At 48.9% G+C, this 20,226-nt stretch overlaps 2 protein-coding genes across 13 annotated transcripts in view; one reads left to right on the top strand and one right to left on the bottom strand.

Moving 5' to 3' along the window:
• The window catches only part of PRC1 (protein regulator of cytokinesis 1), a 29,064-nt gene extending 21,402 nt beyond the window's left edge, over positions 1-7,662 (top strand). For 3 of the 11 annotated variants that reach the window (XM_010384772.2, XM_030930288.1, XM_030930287.1), the window contains 4 exons: positions 3,231-3,341; positions 4,092-4,268; positions 4,595-4,636; positions 7,050-7,662. In XM_010384772.2, coding sequence (XP_010383074.1) covers positions 3,231-3,341; positions 4,092-4,268; positions 4,595-4,636; positions 7,050-7,412 — 693 coding nt within the window. In that variant the 3' untranslated portion in view covers positions 7,413-7,662. Of the gene's footprint in view, positions 1-3,230; positions 3,342-4,091; positions 4,269-4,594 lie in introns of all 11 variants that reach the window. The other 8 variants (XM_010384773.2, XM_030930291.1, XM_030930292.1 and 5 more) reach the window with 8 other exon arrangements.
• On the bottom strand, positions 3,757-19,811 carry RCCD1 (RCC1 domain containing 1). Of its 2 annotated transcripts, XR_004057259.1 has the most exons (12): positions 19,543-19,811; positions 18,645-18,736; positions 17,630-17,829; positions 16,963-17,353; positions 16,737-16,858; positions 14,190-14,288; positions 13,687-13,857; positions 13,109-13,138; positions 12,389-12,545; positions 12,097-12,239; positions 7,651-7,713; positions 3,757-4,108 (listed from the first exon to the last, which is right to left on the bottom strand). XR_004057259.1 is itself a non-coding variant. In XM_030930293.1 (10 exons), the coding sequence occupies exons 3-9, from the start codon at positions 17,793-17,795 to the stop codon at positions 12,394-12,396; spliced, it is 1,131 nt and encodes a 376-aa protein (XP_030786153.1). In that variant the 5' UTR covers positions 17,796-17,829; positions 18,645-18,736; positions 19,543-19,811; the 3' UTR covers positions 11,018-12,239; positions 12,389-12,393. The 2 variants fall into 2 exon arrangements, 1 of the variants encoding a protein (XP_030786153.1); XM_030930293.1 differs by lacking the exons at positions 3,757-4,108; positions 7,651-7,713 and having other exon boundaries at positions 11,018-12,239.
• Positions 19,812-20,226: the final 415 nt, after the last annotated feature.

Consider the following 20,226-nt stretch of genomic DNA (forward strand, 5'->3'; position numbering starts at 1 on the left):
TTCCGCAGTGCATTGTGCCCCTGGTTAATCGAGAATGGAGAATGGCGATGACTTTTACCAAGCATATTGCCTGTAAACATACTGTTAACAAGGCACATCCTGCACAGCCCTAGATCCCTTAAACCCTGATTCCATACAGCACATGTTTCTGTGAGTACAGGGTTGGGGCTAAAGTTGCAGATTAACACCATCTCAAGGCAAAACAATTTTTCTTAGTACAGATCAAAATGGAGTTTCTTATGTCTTCCTTTTCTCCATAGACACAGTAACAGTCTGATCTTTCTTTTCCCTACATCTCTTGCCCTCGGTCCTGCAGAGGGGAAAGGGTTCTTCTGTCCCTTCATGTCGAGTCCACTTGAGAGTGAATGGAAGGCTGAATAGCAGCCTATAGTGACAGTCACAGAGTGGCCAGCTTTGGTGTCTGCGCTTGAGTCCTTGCATTAAATTCGAGGGGGGGGGGAATGATTGCTAACATTCTGGTAATGATGAAAAGAAAGCTTCACTGGTTTTCCCTGTAAGGCCAAGAGGTGGCCATGTTGTACCATGTGAAAAACAACGTTCATGCTTACTTACTAAATGAAACATGTAATGATTCTTCATCTCTACAGCACAAAGTCAGAGAGGACTTTATTTATTTATTTATTTTATTTTATTTTTTTGAGACAGTTTCGCTCTTGTTGCCTAGGCTGGAGTGCAATGGCATGTTCTCAGCTCACTACAGCCTCCGCCTCCTAGGTTCAAGCGATTCTCCTGCCTCAGCCTCCCAAGTAACTGGGATTACAGGCATGTGCCACCACGCCCAGCTAATTTTGTATTTTTAGTAGAGACAGGGTTTCTCCATGTTGGCTAGGCTGGTCTTGAATTCCTGACCTCAGGTGATCCACCCACCTCTACTTTCAAAGTGCTGGGATTACAGGCGTGAGCCTCTGCGCCTGGCCTACTTTTTTCTTTTTGATAAATAAAAGCATTATTTCTTCTCCCTACTCATATTTTGTAACATAAATTTATTCTTTTTAGACAGTGTCTTGCTCTGTCGCCCACACTGGAATGCAGTGGTGTCATAATGGCTCACTGCAGCTCAACCTCCTGGGCTCAAGTGATTCTCTAATCTCAGCCTCTACGTAGCTGAGACTTACAGGCACATGCCACCATACCAAGCTAATTTTTTTTGGGGGGGGGTGGGTTTTGAGTTTTAGTAGAAACGAGGTCTCACTAAGTTGTCCAGGCTGGTCTCAAAACTCCTGAGCTCAAGCAATCCTCCTGCCTCAGCCTCCCAAAGTGCTGGGATTATAGGGCATGAGCCACTGTGCCTGGCCTAAAATGTGTTTTTTGTTTTTGTTTTTGAGATGGAGTCTTGCTCTGTTGCCAAGCTAGAGTGCAGTGGCGTGATCTCGGCTCACTGCAACCTCCGCCTCCTGAGTTCAAGTGATTCTCATGCCTCAGCCTCCTGAGTAGGTGGGGCTACAGGCCTGTGCCACCATGCCCACCTAATTTTTGTATTTTTGGTAGAGATGGGGTTTCACTTTGTTGGCCAGGATGGTCTCAATCTCTTGACCTCAGAAGATTCACCTGCCTCAGCCTCCCAAAGTGCTGGGATTACAGGCGTGAACCTCCACCTCCCGGGTTCAAGCGATTCTCCTGCCTCAGCCTCCCGAGTAGCTGGGATTACAGGTATGCGCTACCACACCCGGCTAATTTTTTATTTTTAGTAGACATGGGGTTTCTCCATGTTGGTCAGGCTGGTCTCATACTCCCAACCTCAAATGATCCACCCACCTCAGCCTCCCAAAGTGCTGGATTGCAGGCATGAGCCACTGTGCCCAGCTCCCTATAGTTTTTTTAATTTAAAAAAAAAAAAGTTTTGGCTGGGCGCAGTGGCTCAAGCCTGTAATCTTAATACTTTAGGAAGCCAAGGTAGGGGGATTGCTTGAACTCAGGAGTTGGGAGACTAGCCTGGGTAACATGTTGAAGCCCCATCTCTACTAAAAACACAAAAATTAGCTGGTTGGCCAGGCGCGGTGGCTCAAGCCTGTAATCCCAGCACTTTGGGAGGCCGAGACGGGTGGATCACAAGGTCAGGAGATCAAGACCATCCTGGCTAATACGGTGAAACCCCGTCTCTACTTAAAAATACAAAAAACTAGCCGGGTGACGAGGCGGGCGCCTGTAGTCCCAGCTACCCGGGAGGCTGAGGCAGGAGAATGGCGTAAACCCGGGAGGTGGAGCTTGCAGTGAGCTGAGATCTGGCCACTGCACTCCAGCCTGGGTGGCAGAGCAAGACTCCGTCTCAAAAAAAAAAAAAAAAAAAAAAAGCTGGTTGTGGTGGCACACACCTGTGGTCCCAGCTACTCAGGAGGCTGGGGTTGGAGGACTGCTTGAGCCCAGAAGGTTGAGGCTACAGTGAACCAAGATTGTACCACTGTACTCCAGCCTGGGTGACAGAGTGAGACCCCCATCTCAAAAACGTTTAGAGCTCTTATTAGCATATGTTTTGACATATGTACGTTTACATAATGAAACTGTCACCATAAGTTAGATAATGAACATTTCCATGGTCCCCAAAGTTTCCTAGTGCCTCTTTGTATTACCTCCCTCCTTCCCTGGTTCCTGATTTGCCCCCAGCCTCTAGCTGTGGCAAGTAGGGATTTACTCTTTAACTACAGATGTTTGCATTTTGAAACATTTTACATAGAATCCCGCAGTATATATACTTTTTTGTCTGGCTTCTTTCATTTAGTATAGATTCATCTCTGTTGTTGCATGTATCAAAAGGTGACTCCTTTTTATTGCAGATCAATATTCATTCCACTGTATGAATTTGCCACAGTTTGTCCACTTACTTGCTGATGGGTATTTGGTTGTTTCCAGCTTTTGGCTGTTGCAGGTAGCTGCTATGAACATTTACATCTAAGTCTTTGTATGGATCTCTGCTTTCGTTTCTTTTGGGTAGAGACACCTGAGAGTAGAATGGCTGGATCGTATGCTAGATGTCTTGTGCCACAGTGGTTGTACCATTTTACATTAACATTTGCTGGATATCAATAGGCTTTGAAAACTTTCCACAGGTTTCTTCAAACCTGTGCAGTATTAGACACAGCAGGCCCTTCACCATGCAAAGCCATCTTCCCTGGACTGCCTCCAATAGTCATTTCTCTATAGGGTAGAGACGGGTTGCTGAAAATGCTGAGGATGTTACTGCACATAAGTAACCCATGTGTTCTTCTCTGTAGCTGAACACTACCACCATGTCCAATGCTACGGCCAATAGTAGCATTCGGCCTATCTTTGGAGGGACAATCTACCACTCCCCTGTGTCTCGACTTCCTCCTTCTGGCAGCAAGGTTAGTATGCCCTGTGTCTAAGCACATCCTCACATGCATCCCTAGCCTGTTCACCCAGAGGCCCCACCTACTTGTTCTGGATTCTAAGATCCCTGGATTTGGTTCTTACTTACATGCTGAGAGTTGACAGATATAAGCTAGCTCAGCATTAAATAATGGTCCAAAATTAATGTGCAAAAAAAGAGAACAGTCACTCTGAGCCCCACTGGTACCATGAGAAGCACTGGGATGTCTGGGAAACTGAAGATCAGGCAGTGTCGCTGTGGACTCAATTCCAAGCTGACTCAATTCCAAGCCCAGTCTTCAGCTGGTATGGAGCTAAATCCCCTACATGTGGGTTCCAGCCCAGTGAAACCAGATCACTAGACATGCCAAGTACTCAGTAGAGATGTTGAAAAGTATGCGGTAAAACACAGTCTTTCAAATATTTTATTAGATGATGCACAAGATAGGTGTTGTGTAAATCAAGAATTCATATTTTAAAAAATTTTCTAGAGATGGGGTTCTGTTATGTTGCCCAGGCTGGTCTTGAACATGTGGCCTCAAGCAATCCTCCTGTCTTGGCTTCCCAAAGTGTTGGGATTATAGGCGTGAGCCACACCCAGCCCCATATATTTTTTTTTTTTTAACTAAAAAGTATAGGATTATAGACATGAATATAAAGATAGTCTCAGCCGTTGACCAGTGCAGGTATTGTATGTGCACGTTCATTAGGAGGAGGATACATGGATCTCTTTCCTTTCTCTGCAGCCGGTTGCTGCTTCCACCTGTTCAGGGAAGAAAACACCCCGTACTGGCAGGCATGGAGCCAACAAGGAGAACCTGGAGCTCAACGGCAGCATCCTGAGTGGTGGGTACCCTGGCTCGGCCCCCCTCCAGCGCAACTTCAGCATTAATTCTGTTGCCAGCACCTATTCTGAGTTTGCGGTAATTCACCTTTTCTAATATCTACCAGTCTCTGGGGAGCACACAGTTGGGGCAGAGTGGGTATCTTCCCAGGGGCACCCAGGCTATTAGCTAGGGTAGCTACCTTGGAGGCTGAGAATCCCTTTCCTGCTTTGACCATGGTGGGGTGGGTGTGATTTAAGGGGGGGTTGTATAAGAAAGAAGTTGGCAGCAGCAACTAGACATTTAACCTGGATCCTTCTGCTTAATATATACCATTCCCTGGCTGCCAGAGGCAACCCCTCTGTCACTGCCCTGGTGCTCTCTTGGTGGAGTTCTTGGTAATTGTCTCAATTCTTTGTTCTTAGAAGGATCCGTCCCTCTCTGACAGTTCCACTGTTGGGCTTCAGGTCTGTATGGCAACCCCTGCATGTCCCATGTCCCTTGTCCCTTTTCCTAACTGATCTGTCATCTGCTGGCTTCATTCATCTGGGCACAGGGCTACACTAACCAATAATCTCGGCAGTGTTACAAAGGAAGCAGGAATTCCTATCATGGACTCAAAAAAAACACATCTGATTTACATTCACAACAGATTAATAAGAAAATTTGTTCAGACTTGAATTGGATTCTCAGCCCCTAAAGTCAGGCAGTTTTAAATCGTGTTTAACAGAAAACCTTGACCCTCCCCAATTGTGACATCAAAGGCTGGCAGTAGCTGGAAAGAATAGAGGCCCCATCACATGGGGAAGGGAGCCCCAGCTGTGTGCTGCCTACAATGAGGCTCTTGGCCTGTGTGCTGATTATTTCCTGGAGTATATGCCTTCCTAACCTCAGGGCTCAACTGCCAGCTCTGTCTGTTCTCAGCTAGCTAATGCCAATTTCCTTACCTTTGCCTCTTTCCGTACATTGAGCTACTGAAGCATAGACGAAGCATTGGAAGCAAGTTTTTCCAGAATGCTTTTCACTTCCTAGTATCCTACTCTATATCTGCTAACACCTAATTACACTGCCTTTTACTTAATCTGTCTTCTCTTCTCTCAATATTTTACTAGCAAGAGGTGAGGATGTCCCTCACCCTTGAGGGGATATGTTGAGTTAAACCCCTAGCCTGCCTCCCCTCTTAATTGCTGCAGGGATGGAGAATGGAACAGTTGGCCAAGGCTGCAGCTAATTTTAATCACTGAAACTGGCTTCCTACTCCGGCAAGTTTTTCAAATTACGTGGCTGGTGGTGCTTCTACCTATAAAAGTGGGTGTGTGTCACTCTGGCTGACTGCTGGACGGAGGTCCAGCTTTCTCTTTTTTGCTTGTTCAACCAAGGCCCATGTTATCTAGTTGAGGCTTAAATGTACCTGCCTATCTCTGTGGCTAGTCCTAGGTAGGTTCATCTGGTTTGGGTTGCTATGACTGATAGACTCCACCAGGCAGCACCAAAGCCGGTAAACTAACCTCTGCTAATATCTGTCTTTCTCAATGGCCATTCATGCTTTATCTTTTGCTGCTATACCATGTGCTCCAGCATGAGATCAAATCACCAGCAGGTTACAAGGCCTCAGCCCCAGGGATTGGTAGATATATGTTGTGGCCCACTGTTTTATAGAGGGCTTCAAGAGACCAAAGCTTGTTGCCTACTTGACGACTCTAAAGTAGCTTTGTGAAGTAGAGTCATGCCTCACTTAATGACGGATATGTTCTGAGAATGTGTGGGGCAATTTCATTGTGCACATAACAGTCCTAGACAGTACAGCCTATACACCTAAGCTATATGGTATGGCGTTTTCCTCCTAGGCTACAAACCTGGGCAGCATGTTACAGAAAGAATACTATAGGCAATTGTGGGTTTTTTTGATTCAGGCTGGGATACTGTAGGCAGTTGTAAACGCAATGGTAAGTATTTGTGTATCTAAACATAGAAAAGGTACAGTAAAAATACGGTATAATCTTATGGGACCACCATACTGTATGTGGCCTGTTGTTAACTGAAATGTCATTATATGGTGTATGACTGGATGAAGGATTTCTCTGAGGTGTAACAGAAGGGACTGGCTGAGGAAAGGGATCACAGGCATGCGTGCACATGCACTCTGTCTATGACTAATAGAATGGTGCTCAGAGTTCTTTGCCTTTTACTCCTAACGCAGCCTATGCCAGGCTGGGGATCTCAGAGAAACTGCCTTCAAGGGACCTTTTGCTGACATTTAAATCACACTTAGAAGGGTGGGGCATGTGTAATAGAGGCAGTATTGCCACTGATGTTATTTATTTTTCAACAGCGAGAACTTTCAAAGGCTTCCAAATCTGATGCTACTTCTGGAATCCTCAATTCAACCAACATCCAGTCCTGAGAAGCCCTGATCAGTCAGCCAGCTGGGGCTTCCTGTGCCTAGACTGGACCTAGTTATATGGGGGTGACTTTAGTTTTTCTTCAGCCTAGGCGTGCTTGAAACCCTGGACAGGTTCCATGACCATGGGCCTAACTTAAAGATGTGAATGAGTGTTACAGATGAAAGTCCATCGTAGGTTTAGTGGTCCTAGGAGACTTGGTTTTGACTTAAATACCTTAAAAGTTTATGGCAGGAAGTGCAAATTTTAGCATATGGGGCCTGACCTCTACCACATAATTCTACTTGCTGAAGCATGATCAAAGCTTGTTTTATTTCACCACTGTGTAGGAAAATGACTGACTATGCCCATCCCTGGGGTAGTTCTGGCATGTATACCTGTAACTAGTAATTAACATCTTTTTTGTTTAGGCATGTTCACTTAATGCTGTAGCTATCATAGCTTTGCTCTCACCTGAAGCTTTGTCCCCACCACACAGGACAGCCTTCCTCCTGATGAGAATGTCTGTGTGTCTGAAGTTGAGATGGCCTGCCCTACTGCCAAAGAGGTGACAGGAAGGCTGGGAACTGCTTTGTTAAATTGTGTTCAGTTCTGTTACACAGTGCAATGCCCTTTGTTGGGGGTATGCATGTATGAACACACATGTTTGTTGGAATGCTTTCCTCAGCATTTGTCCCTGGCTCCCATCTCCCCATTCCTGTGCCTACTTTGCCTGAGTTCTTCTACCCCTGCAGTTGCCAGCTGCATTGGGAGTCTGTTTGTTCCAATGGGTTGGGCTGTCTTTGTCGTGGAGATCTGGAACTTTGCACATGTCACTACTGGGGAGTTGTTCCTGCTCTAACATCCACGATGAGACGCCCTCTTTACCTACCCTCTCAATCACTACTCTTCTTGAAGCACTATTATTTATTCTTCCTCTGTCTGCCTGCAGCAGTACTACTGTCAACCTAGTGTAAATGGTTCTCAAAAGCTTATCAGTGTGGACTTGGTCTGTGTCAGCCACACTTGTTTACTCATACATGTCCTGTTTTTAAAATATAAAATTATTCTTAAAAATAAATTAAAATCTGTATACTTACATTTCAAAAAGATACAGTGTGGTGTTTCCTTTTTTTCCCCAGTCACTTTTTGAGTTGGTTGGTCTGTGTGTGAAAAACAGAAACAGAAAAAACTAAAAGAACCTCCTGGAAATTTTTTTTTTTTTTTTTTTTTTTTTTTTTTTTGAGACGGAGTCTTGCTCTGCCCAGGCTGGAGTGCTGTGGCACGATCTCGGCTCACAGCAAGCTCCGCCTCCAGGGTTCACGCCATTCTCCTGCCTCAGCCTCCCGAGTAGCTGGGACTACAGGTGCCCGCCACCACGTCCAGCTAATTTTTTGCATTTTTAGTAGAGACGGGGATTTCACCGTGTTAGCCAGGATGGTCTCGATCTCCTGACCTCATGATCCACTGGCCTCGGCCTCCCAAAGTGCTGGGATTACAGGCGTGAGCCACTGCGCCCGGCCTCCTGGAAATTTTTAGTTAGGAATGTGATTTTTTTTTCTTTTTTTTTGAGTCTCACTCCATCGCCCAGGCTGAAGTACAGTGGCACTATCTTGGTTCCCTGCAACTTCCACCTCCCAGGTTCAAGCGATTCTCCTGCCTCAGCCTCCTGATTCGCTGGAATTACAGGCACACATCACCACACCTGACTAATTTTTATATTTTTAATAGAGACAGAGTTTCACCATGTTGGCCAGGCTGGTCTTGGACTCCTGACCTCAGATGATTTGCCTGCCTCCCAAAGTGCTAGGATGACAGGCGTGAGCCACCACACCTGGCAGAGTGTGATTTTTAAAATACTCTCTGGTACATTTCTAAATTAAGAATATCTCGGCCGGGCACGGTGGCTCAAGCCTGTAATCCCAGCACTTTGGGAGGCCGAGACGGGTGGATCACGAGGTCAGGAGATCAAGACCATCCTGGCTAACACGGTGAAACCCTGTCTCTACTAAAAACTACAAAAAACTAGCCAGGCAAGGTGGCAGGCACCTGTAGTCCCAGCTACTCGGGAGGCTGAGGCAGGAGAATGGCGTGAGCCTGGGAGGCGGAGCTTGCAGCGAGCTGAGATCCGGCCACTGCACTCCAGCCTGGGTGACAGAGCAAGACTCCGTCTCAAAAAAAAAAAGAATATCTCTTATTCTCACTAATTTTTTGTGAGAAATATAAAACCTAACCCCTGATGTGTAAAGAGCAAAGGGAGTCCTAGGAAGCTTCTGGCTTCAATGCCATTTGTCTCAATATGGGGAGGCTGCCCAACTTCAACAGCATTACTGAGGGAGGATGGATATAAACTGTACACATGTGAAGGGTAAGACAGAAAAACCATCACTACAGTCAAGTTAACCAAGCATCTCTACCCCAGAAGTTGCCTCCCACCCCTTTCTCATTCCTCCTTCCCAGCCTCACCCTGCACAGCAACCACTGATTTTTTTTTTTTTTTTTTTTGACATGGAGTCTCGTTCTTGCCAGCTGGAGTGCAGTGGCGCGATCTCAACTCTGCCTCCCAGGTTGAAGGGATTCTCCTGCCTCAGCCTCCCGAGTAGCTGGGACTGCAGGCGTGTGCCACCACACCCGGTAAATTTTTGTATTTTTAGTAGAGACAGGGTTTCACTGTGTTAGCCAGGATGGTCTCAATCTCCTGACCTCATGATCCGCCCACCTTGGCCTCCCAAAGTGCTGGTATTACGGGCATGAGTCACTGTACCCGGCCCACCAATTTCTTTGTTACTACAGATTAGTTTGCATTTTCTACAGGTTTATTTATTAGGTTTATTTTTCACATTTGGCTTTTCTTCAGTTTTTGGCTATTAAAAATAAGGCTGCTATAAACATTCATATACAAGTTTTTGTATGGATATGTATTTTTTTCTGGATAAATACCTAGGAGTGAAATGGCTGGATCACATCTGTGGTAGGTATACACTTAACTTTTTAAGAAATGCCAAACTGGGCCGGCATGGTGGCTCACGCCTGTAATCCCTGCACTTTGGGAGGCTAAGGTGGGCAGATCACAAGGTCAGGAGTTCAAGACCAGCCTGGCCAACATGGTGAAACCCCGTCTCAACTAAAAATACAAAAATTAGCTGGGTGTGGTGGCACACACCTGTAAGCTCAGCTATTCAGGAGGCTGAGGCAGGAGAATTGCTTGAACTCAGGAGGCGGAGGTTGCAGTGAGCCAAGACTGTGCTACTGCACTCCAGCCTGGGCAACAGAATAAGACTCCATCTCAAAAAAAGAAAAAAGAAATGCCAAACTGTTTGCCAAAGCAGTTGTACCATTTTACATTCCTACCAGTAATGTATGAAGGTTCCAGTTTCTCCACATCTTCACCAACAGTTGGTATGTTCAACCTTTATATAATTCTAGTTATTCTGGTGTATGAAGTGGTGTCTCACTATTGTTTCCATTTACAATTCCCTAATGACTAATGATGTAGAGCACCTTTTCACATGCTTATTTGCCATCCTTCTGTCGTCTTTGTTGACTTCTGTCCATTTTAAAAAATGGCTTGGCCAGGCGCGATGGCTCATGCCTATAATCGTAGTACTTTGGGAGGCTAAGGCAAGTGGATCACATGAGCCCAGCAGTTCGAGACCAGCCTGGGCAACATGGCACAACCCCATCTCTACTAAAAATACAAAAAACTAGCCAGATGTGGTGGCACGTGCCTGTAGCCCCAGCTACCCAGGAGGATGGCTTAAACCCAGGAGGTGGAGGCTGTACTCTAGCCTGGGCAACAGAGAGACCCTATCCAAAAAAAAAAAAAAACCCACAATGAAACCCACTTCATACCCATTAGGATGGCTGTTAACCAACAAATAGAAAACAAGTATAGATGTGGAGAAATTAGGATTCGTGTGCACTTCTAGTGGGAATGTAAAATGATGCAGCCTCTGTGGGAAACAGTAGGGCAGTTCCTCAAAAAAAATTAGAATTACCACACAAGCAATTCCATTCTGGGTATAAATCCAAAAGAACTGAAAGCAGAGACTCAGAGTTGTACACCCATGTTCACAGCAGCATTATTCACTGTAGTGAACAACTCAACTATCCACCAATGCACGGATGAATAAAAAGCAATATATACGTACAACAGAATGTTAGCCTTTAAAAGGCAGGAAGTCCGGATACATAAGCTACATCATGGATGAACTTGGAGGACATGCTGCTAAGTGAAATAAGCCAGTCATAAAAAGACAAATACTATGGGATTACACTTACATGAGGCACTTACAGTAGTCATAGAAACAGAAGGTTAGGACTGGTTGCCAGGGGCTGGGGAAGGGGAGAGTGGGGAGTTAAGTGTTTAATGTGCAGAGTCTCAGCATGGAATGATGAAAAAGTTCTGGAAATGCATAGTGATGGTTGCACCACAGTAAATGCATATGTCACTGAACTATGTACTTAAAAATGGTTTAAAAAATTTTTCTCTTTTATTGAACATTTTATGTTCAGTATATTTTACCACAATAAAAAAGAGAAGAAAAAAAAAAAATTAAAGACCCCATGGGTGGGAAACATTTGCTAAACCACAGACACATACATGCACAAATACAATTTAACCATATAGAAAACTACTGATGTTAAACTTACTTTATCAAAATAAGTTGATACTTGTAAAGCACTTTGAGCCTTACCTGGCATGGAGTAAGCATCACCTAAGTATCAAACAAAAATTGGTAATACCAGGAAAGACTGAAACAACAAACTACATGGTAGCAGAAGATACTCTGAATATTAACTCTCAAAAGCCTTGGATCTGAAATATCCAAAAGAAAAATCACTAAGGAGAATACAGAACATTTTAAAAGGCCAGAAAACTTGAACAGGCACTTCACAACAGAAAAATTCCAAATGGCCGAGAAATATGAACTCTTCACCTCAAGCAATCACCCCACTTAGCCTCCCAAAGTGCTGGGACTACAGGTGTGAGCCACCATGCCAGCTATCCAATACACAAATGAAAAGCTACTCAACCTCATCAGTATTCAGGGAAATGCAAATTAAAATCGGTGTGCATCTACCTGACATTTCAGCCACAGTAGACACCACCCTGCTGGTGGAAAACAGTTATCTAGTAAAATTAAAGGTATCTCTTGACTTAGCAATTCAACTCAATGTTCTGCAAAGGAACCTGTGCACGTGTGCAGAAGGCTGCTGAAAGTATTATGTGGAATGACCAAAATCAGAAACAAAATGACCATCAACAAAACTGTATCACTTGAGGTATTATTCATACAACGGAACACCATATAGCATTAAAAATGAAAGAACTCCAGGACCCAACAAGGATGGATCACACAATGCTGAGTGACAAAAACGACACAAAAGCACATATACAAGATTCCATTTATCTAATACTTAAAAGCAAACAACTATGTTGTATAAGGATGCATGCAAGGCTGGTAAAATTCAAACGAAAGCAGGAAAGTGACAAAGGAAGATGACCTGGAATGTGCCCCAATCTCAGCTACACATCAAATTACCTGGGGTGAGGTGGGTGGAGCTTTGAATCTACCAGTATCTAGGCCACACACCCAGAGGTTCTGATTTCATTGTTTCGTTGATTTCGTTGTTTCATTGATGCTGATCTTAGGCAGACAGGGTTTTCAATGTTCTCCAGGTGTTTCTAAAGTGCAGACAATTTTAGGATGGTGCTTGAGGGTGAAAGGCAGGACTATGATGGGGAGGGGCAAATACAGGGCCCTTGGGGTGCAGGCAATGGTTTTCCTTGACCTGAATGGGGGTTTCGCAGGTGTTGTATATACATATACATACACACGTCAACTCTTCCCTTTCTCCACAGCATACACGTAGGTGTTCCAGGGCCCACAGGTGACAGCCTTTACTTGGAGTTGCTCATCTACAAAGTATTCCACACGGCGGGGCCAATCCAAGCTGGTGGTGTCCTTGTGGCCCAGCTGTCCATATTTACCTAAAGTGAAACCAGCCCCTTTGCCATAGTCTCCACTGGGTCTTGCTGCTTCTTTCCCTCCACGAAGGGGCCCAGACTATTAAATGAGGTGCTAGGATTGTGCCCCACTGCTCTGTGAATCCGGGAGACCCAGAGCCAGGCCAACTTGGGTATCCCCAAGAGGCTAGTGGCGACCAGCCACTCCAGGCCAGACGCTCCTCCAGACTTCCCTGCTACCCAAGCTAACATGTTCAGAGCACACATTTCCATCATACCTTTTTATCCACCCAGTGTCACATCCACAAAAAGCTGCTTTGTAAATGCTGGTTGGATACTCCCTTAAGACAGTCTTTCAGAGAGGTAGGCAGGTGGTACCAATATCCTCTCCATGTCTCCCCCGTCTGGGCTCGGACTCAGTGTGCCTACGTCTGTTCCAACCCCAGGGAGGGAGCAGTCCTGATCCTCCCAGTGACCTGGCCGAGGCCCCTGCTTCCTCTAGTCTTGGTGGCTTTGTCACCTGCCCTATACTCCCAGGTCTTTCTCCCCCTTGGTTTCAGGGTCACAAAAACAATCCTTTTACTTACCCCAGCCCCAGGTGTAGAGCTCCCCTGTTCCTGAAAGCAAAAGAACAATCAATAGTTGTCACTACTGTTCTTTGGCAAGGCATTTATCCAGCCTGGCTTGGCACAGCCCACCGCTAGCACATTACAATCGTCATGAGATGTGCCTGGCGTAGAACAACATATTCTCAACAACTGGCTGATCACATGTGGCATGGCAAAGGATCCCAACGGAAAAAGTGGCGGATCTTCCTGTGTGCCCCAACTACCGAGCGCCACAGTCTTCCTCCATGCCGGACTGGACAGACCCTGCTGTCAGAGGTGGCGGCAGGCAGGGAATGTGTCTGTGGGCATGCATGGAGGACAGAGAGCATCACCCTCCCACCAGAAGGAAGAATCTTCTGAGCTTGACAGGCTGGGGAACTACTGTGAAACAACATGGGGGTTGGGGCTTATCCACTGAGCAAGGTAGCTGCTCTGTATGAGCCACAAAAGCCTTATAACAGAAGTTTTTCCATCAACCACACCCCTTTCCACAGCAGCTCGAGTGGCGTGGAGTGCCTTCCTGCTCCATCCTAAACCAGCCTCCCAGCCCCACTCACGTGTCACCACAGCTGTGTGCCGGGATCCACAGCTGACCTTGGCTGCATCTGAGCCCAAGGGGAGATCCAGTAATGCTGGGAAGGGCTGGACAGCTATGAAGGGGGCAGGGGCTCCATCCTCAACCCGGCCCGTTCTCTTCACCTGAGAACCATCTTCATTCAGTCCTGTGGCTTTAGAATTATAATAATAATGATGTGAACGCCAACTGAGCCCTGAGCTAAACCTTATTCATGCTGTCACTTATTACCACAACAGCTCTGAGGCACATGACTGTCTAGCTCCAAATCTGGTGCTCCCAACCCCTACATTCTACAGGCAGGGTTGGCACTACTGCACAAGTGTGTTGTGCCAAGACCGGCATCAGCCTTGCCAATGCTCCCTCCCGTAAGGGGTTCACATGCTCCATCTGAGCAGTGTAGCTCTGAGGCCAGCATACAGCCAGGAGTTAGGAGTGACAGCCACATCCTGGGGAGACAGCTGTGGGAGCCGAGTTGACCCTCACCTTCCCTTGTGACAGTCTCTCCATCCTCTGCCAGGTTCCTGGTGGGCAGGGCCAGCTGCCCCGATTCATTCCAGCCCCAGATATAAATATCCCCAGTCTCTGAAAGAAATCAAGGGGACACATGAAACAGACTGTGAACCCCCTGCATACATCCAAACTCCCTTCCCCATCCCATCCGCTCATGGGGACAACTAAAGCCTGCCCTGCCCAAGGCAGCACTCCAGGCCAAGGTGCTTCCTCTCAGGCCCCAGGGTCTTGTCTTAGGTTCCATCTCCCTCAATGCCTTCAGATCACCCTTTAAGACCCTTAGTGGACCTTCCACTTCCATTCTTACGCTGCCAAATTGCCCCTCATTTTAGAAACGTATCCCTGTAAGTGCCGCAGTGGTCTCCCTTTCAAAACCACAGGGCCGGGGCCAGGTGTGGTGGCTCATGCCTGTAACCCAGCACTTTGGGAGGTTCAGATGGGTGGATCACTTGAGCTCAAAAGTTTGAGACTAGCCTCAGCAATATGGCAAAATCCCTCTAAATAAATAAATAAAACCACCACTGGGCCGGCCTGTGCCCCTTTTTCAACTGCACCCGCAGTGGTCCTGTTGAAAGCCATGTACAGCTCTCCCCTTCCTGGCCTCCCACAACACTAGAGCTTTTTGGTTGGAACAGCTGCCTAATTCTAAAAATTTCTAATAGCTGATTTTATGAAGTGCTTAATCCATGCTGATGTTTCGTGTGCTTTTCAAATATAATCACTTAATTCTCACAATAGCCCTACAGGTGGTTTTATGACAGTATCGCCATTTACGCAGGATCCCTATTTTATTCACGACAACTGAAGCACAGAGGGATTAAAGTACCAGGCCCAAGGTCTCAGGGCCCCAGCAATGATCTGAAACTAGGAAGTCTGGCGGGATGCGTCCATGCTTCAATCTCTACACTAAAGGCCTCAAACTCCTTCTGGGCCTTGAGTGCAGGGTGTCTCAGTGGGTTGTTTCCAGCCGTCTGGTCTCTCTTCTCTCCAGCCCAGGGTTTTTTTTTTTTTTTTTTCTTTGAGACAGTCTCACTCTGTCACCCAGACTGGAGTGCAGTGGCATGATCTTAGCTCACTGCAACCTCCGCTCACGGTTCAAGTGATCCTCCAGCCTCAGCCTCCTGAGTAGCTGCGACCACAGGCACGAGCCACCACGTCCAGCTCATTTTCATATTTTTGTACAAAGACGAGGTTTTGCCATGATGGCCAGGCTCAGCCCAGGGTTTCCTGAGCTTGGCAACCAGCCCAGGCTGGTTCCATGAGAATATGGTGCAGGGGAAGGCATTAGTAGTTTTTTTTTTTTTTTTTTTTTTTTGAGACTGAGTCTCACTCTGTTGCTCAAGCTGGAGTGCAATGGCATGATCTCGGCTCAGTGCAACCTACACCTCCCGGGTTCAAGCGATTCTCTTGCCTCAGCCTCCTGAGTAGCTGGGACTACAGGCACATGCCACCACGCCCAGCTAATTTTTGTATGTTTAGTAGAGATGGGGTTTCACCATGTTGGCCAGGATGGTCTCTATCTCCTGACCTCGTGATCTATCCATCTTGGCCTCCCAAAGTACTGGGATTACAGGTATGAACCACCGTGCCCGGCAGTCACTGGTAGTTTTTTGTTTTTGTTTGAGATAGAGTCTCACTCTGTCGCCCAGGCTGGAGTGCAGTGGCTCGATCTCAGCTCACTGCAACCTCCACTTCACAGGTTCAAACGATTCTCCTGCCTCAGCCTCCCAAGTAGCCGGGACTACAGGTGCGCACCACTGCACCCAGCTAATTTTGTTTTTTTTTTTTTTGAGACGGGGTTTCACCATGTTGGTCAGGCTGGTCTCAAACTCCTGACCTCGCGATCCGCTCGCCTCGGCCTCCCAAAGTGCTGGGATTATAGGCATGAGCCCCTACGCCTGGCCCCCCTGGCATTGGTAGCTTTTTAAGATTCCAGGTAATCTAAGTAGCAGCCAGAATTGAGAGCCCCAGACACAGGCAAAGATCATCTGTTCCCAGCCTCACCCTCTCTGCATGGGCTCTAACAGCCTAGGAAGGAGCTGCACCTGGATCACCAAGTGAAACTCCTCACTCTGGCCAGCTGTGGCACCACCACAGGGACACACTCATCACCATCCTGGTACCTGCTGGGCACCTCAGTATCCACTCTGTGCCACACGTCATGGTCCCCTAGGCAGCTTTCTCCCTTCTCCTTGGCTCTGCTGCCCCCTCACACTCCATACTCCCTCAGGAGCACTGTTAAAAGACAGTCCTCACTGGTAGCAGGTGGGGAGAGGAGAGGAGGGGCAGTGAGACCAGTAACAGAGAAGCTAGGAACAAACTTCAGGGTCCAGGTATGAGTGGGCGATGGTGCAAGCAGGGGAGACCCAGGGTGAGAGGTATTTAGGAGTCATAACTGACTGGCGATGGATGGATGAATTTGGAAGGAGGCCTGGGTAGGCCACCCACCTAAACTGGAAAACGAGGAGGAAGGTTTGCACAAGATCATGAGCTCCTCTGGAGAAGCACTAAGTCACTCACCACTCACACACACAGAATGCCAGCCCCCCGCGGCCACCTCAGCCATGGTTAGGCCCTGCAACGCCTCCAATAGCCGTGGCTCCAGCTCTGCCTCCAGGGTCCCATGGCCCAGCTGTCCATGCCTAAGCAAGGGAGACCCTCGTCAGCTACAGTCACATTAAGGGGTCCCCCCCGCTCCGCTTGCTTCTCCAATCACCAGCCCTCACCTGCCCCCGGCCCCGCTCACCTGCCCCCGCCCCAGGAGAACACCTGACCAGCCGCGTCTAGCAGCAACGCGTGCTCGGCGCCCAGCTCCAGCTGGCGCGCCCGCAGCTCCGGAGCCAGAGGCCGGTAGAAGGGAGGCCGCGGGCTCACGTAGGCACGGGCGCAGGGCAACAGGGGTAGCCTCCCAGTCTGGGCCTCACCGCCCGGATCGTCTTCCCCTTCGGCCTCGGGCACCACATTGTGGGCCCACAAGGGCTCCCCACGCAGCGCCGAGTCGGGCGCCCAGGCCTGCAGTAACGCCTCCGGCCCCGGCCCAGCGCGCAGCACCAGAAGGAGCCCCTCCGAGGCCCACGCGTCCCTGCAGCCGCCCGCCGAACCGCTGACTGAGCCCGACAGCTCCACGCAGCCTCCACCTGCGGGACGGAGAGAGGGCTAGGGAGGGGAAGGGACACGCACCGAGGGCCTAGAATTGGGGGACGGCGCTGGGGGCTGGTCTAGATTGGAGCAGGGTGGCCAGAATGGAGGCGGGGTCGGGGGGGTGTTCCTGGGAAGGGGCCGAATTGGGGACCAACCCAGAATGTGGGGCTGGCGGCCTGAACGGGGAAGACACCCTGGACTGACCACAGCGGTGCGGGGAGGCGACTGGAGAGTGCTGCTGGAATAAGTGGGGACGGGGCGGGGAGGCTCACGAGTCACGAAGGCGGTGTAGCTCCAGCTCGCGCTCACGCGGCAGACGTCGACGCCCGCCCGCAGCGGACTGGGGCTGTGCACCTGGTGCCCGCGTCCGGAGCCCAGCTCCTGCCCGAAGCCACAAAAACCGAAGCCGAACCAGGCCCCTGGCCGCTCCTCCGCCATGCCCCAGCAGCGCCCTCTGCAGTCCGCCACCTGGCTGCGGCGGGCCCAGGAAGATTCTTGTAAAGAGCCTGCTAGTGGGACACTGGCAAGTCCTGGCCTTCCAGGGGCTGGAGTTGCCTTATCTATAAAATAGCGAAACTATCATTCTCCTGACCACAAAGGCAGAGTCCGTGCCACAACGTTTCGCTGAACAGGCGCCCTAGCTAATGCCCTACCGGATTTACAAAGATTCTCAAATATTTAGTGAGGCACTTTCCCTGTCCTCCCTTTTGGCTCAAGCTCAGCGTGCCACAAAGTGGGTACGAAGTGGCCTGTCCTTTAGACATTGGACTAGGATCCGAGCGCCCCCGACACCCCCACCCGTCCCGCAGCTTCCCAGCATCTGGCACTTTATCCCATGTAATCTTGGGAACCAAAATGGTCGTTTTACAGAGGAGATTCCCAGAGAAAATAACCCTTACACACTCATAGCTAGACAGAGACGGGCAGAGGACTAAAATCAGGTCCCACCAACTCCACACACAGTGCTCTGCCCCTCACCCCACAGTGGAACGCAGAAGAGCGTTTGGGAGGCAGTGCCTCTGCAACTTAGCGGGGCCTTGTGACCTTAGCCAATTAACTTGAGTCCAGTTGCATTTCTTCAGTTTACAAAGGGAAGTGGGGGCGGTGCTGTTTGAACCTACCTCACAGAATTGTAATAAATGCAAATAAAGGGTTTGGTGCGAGTACATGCCATAATAAACACACAGTATGAGCTTACTGAATCCAGTATTTAGCGTTGACAAAAAAATTATCCCTGGACATCGTGTTGGTTTTGAGAAAGTTATACAGACACGATTTCAACTGTACCTTATCTAGTCGTTTATTCGTCCAGCAAAAATTTACTGAGCGCTCCTCCTCTGTGCCAGTGAGGACAGTTGCCTGCTCCCAAGGAGCTAACCCTTAAATGGGGAGACAAACACAGTCTGGTGGTTACAACAGCAACGCCACTTCAAGCAGATTCGGCTGGAGCAGGTTTTTTTGTTTTTGTTTTAATAACTTATGTAATAGAGACAGAGGTCTCGCTATGCTGCCCAGGCTGGTCTCAAACTCCTGGGCTCGAGCGATCCGACCACATCGGCCTCCCAAAGTGCTGGGATTACAGGCGTGAGCCGCCGCACCCGGGCTGAAACAGAATTGCACTGGCATTTTCAGGCCTCTGAAGTCAGATCTTGGGTCTCTCCTGCGACCCCAGTTCCTGCGCTCCTAACCCCTTCCGTGTCCTCTCCCAACCTAATGGGGCCTCTGACCTTGATCTTGACCCTATGCCCTCCACCCTCTAGGACAGGTCCTTCCGGTGGGCAGCCTTGGAGGAAACGCCAAGGCGCAGAGCTGCCGCCTCCGAATGGGCCTCCCGCCCAGTGGGCGCCGACAGCCACGGGGAGAAAAGGTATGAAGGGCGCGCGACGTGAGGCGGCCAATCCCCCGCAAGGGCGGTGACGTCGCTGCCCGGGGCGCGGCGGCCGCAGCCCTGTTCACCTCCCCGCGAGGGCCGCTCCGGTCCCAAGGCCTACGCCGGGTCTGTGAAATGGACTGAAACCTCCGGGAGGCGCTGGACCAAGGCAAAGGTTGGACCAAGTGGTCCCGCCCCTGCAGGAACCCGGGGGGGTAGAGCTCGGATTAGAACCGCCGAGAGGACATTCATTAAGACCCGGGCTAAAGGGTTGACGAGGAGTGACCCCCAAGACTGGCGGACCCTGCCACCTACCTCAGTCCGGAGCCGCAGCACCTCCAAACCAGACCCGCCGGGGACTGATGCCCAAACAGGAAGCAGCTTTTACCTTCTACGGATTGGCTCAGGACTCGTCACGTGCCCCTGTCGACCCAATGAGCCTCACGTTGGGCTTACCCCTCCTCGAAACAGGCTAGGGTGGTGGGCGCGGCCCAAACCGCCCTTCAACCAGGCTCAGCTGGCCACCAATCCCAGCTCCCACCAAGCGCCCTCTCCGCGGAGGCCACAGACGACTTCCAATATAAAGACAAGTGTTGAAGGCCCAGCATATGGGAGTCTGTACCCTGAACGATTTATTTATTAGGATAGTTTAATGTTTTTTGAGATAGGGTCTGGCTCTGTCACCCAGGCGACACTTTGGGAGGCTGCGCTCTTGGCTCACTGCAGCCTCTGCCTCCCGAGTAGCTGGGATTACAAATGCACACCACCACACTCTGCTCAATTTTTTTTTTTTTTTTTTTTTTTTGGTATTTTTAATAAAGAAAGGGTTTTGCCATGTTGCCCAGGCTGGTCTCAAACCCCTGACTTCAAGTGATCCACCTGCCTGTCTCCCAAAGTGCTGGGATTACAAGCTTGAGGCACCACGTCTGGCGAGTTTCTTATTGATTAGCTTCCTAGGCTTACTCTTTGTCCCTCCAATAGGATTAAGAAGCAACTCAG

The sequence above is a fragment of the Rhinopithecus roxellana genome, chromosome 5 (genome assembly GCF_007565055.1).
Source record: "Rhinopithecus roxellana isolate Shanxi Qingling chromosome 5, ASM756505v1, whole genome shotgun sequence".
Taxonomy (NCBI): Eukaryota; Metazoa; Chordata; class Mammalia; order Primates; family Cercopithecidae; genus Rhinopithecus; species Rhinopithecus roxellana.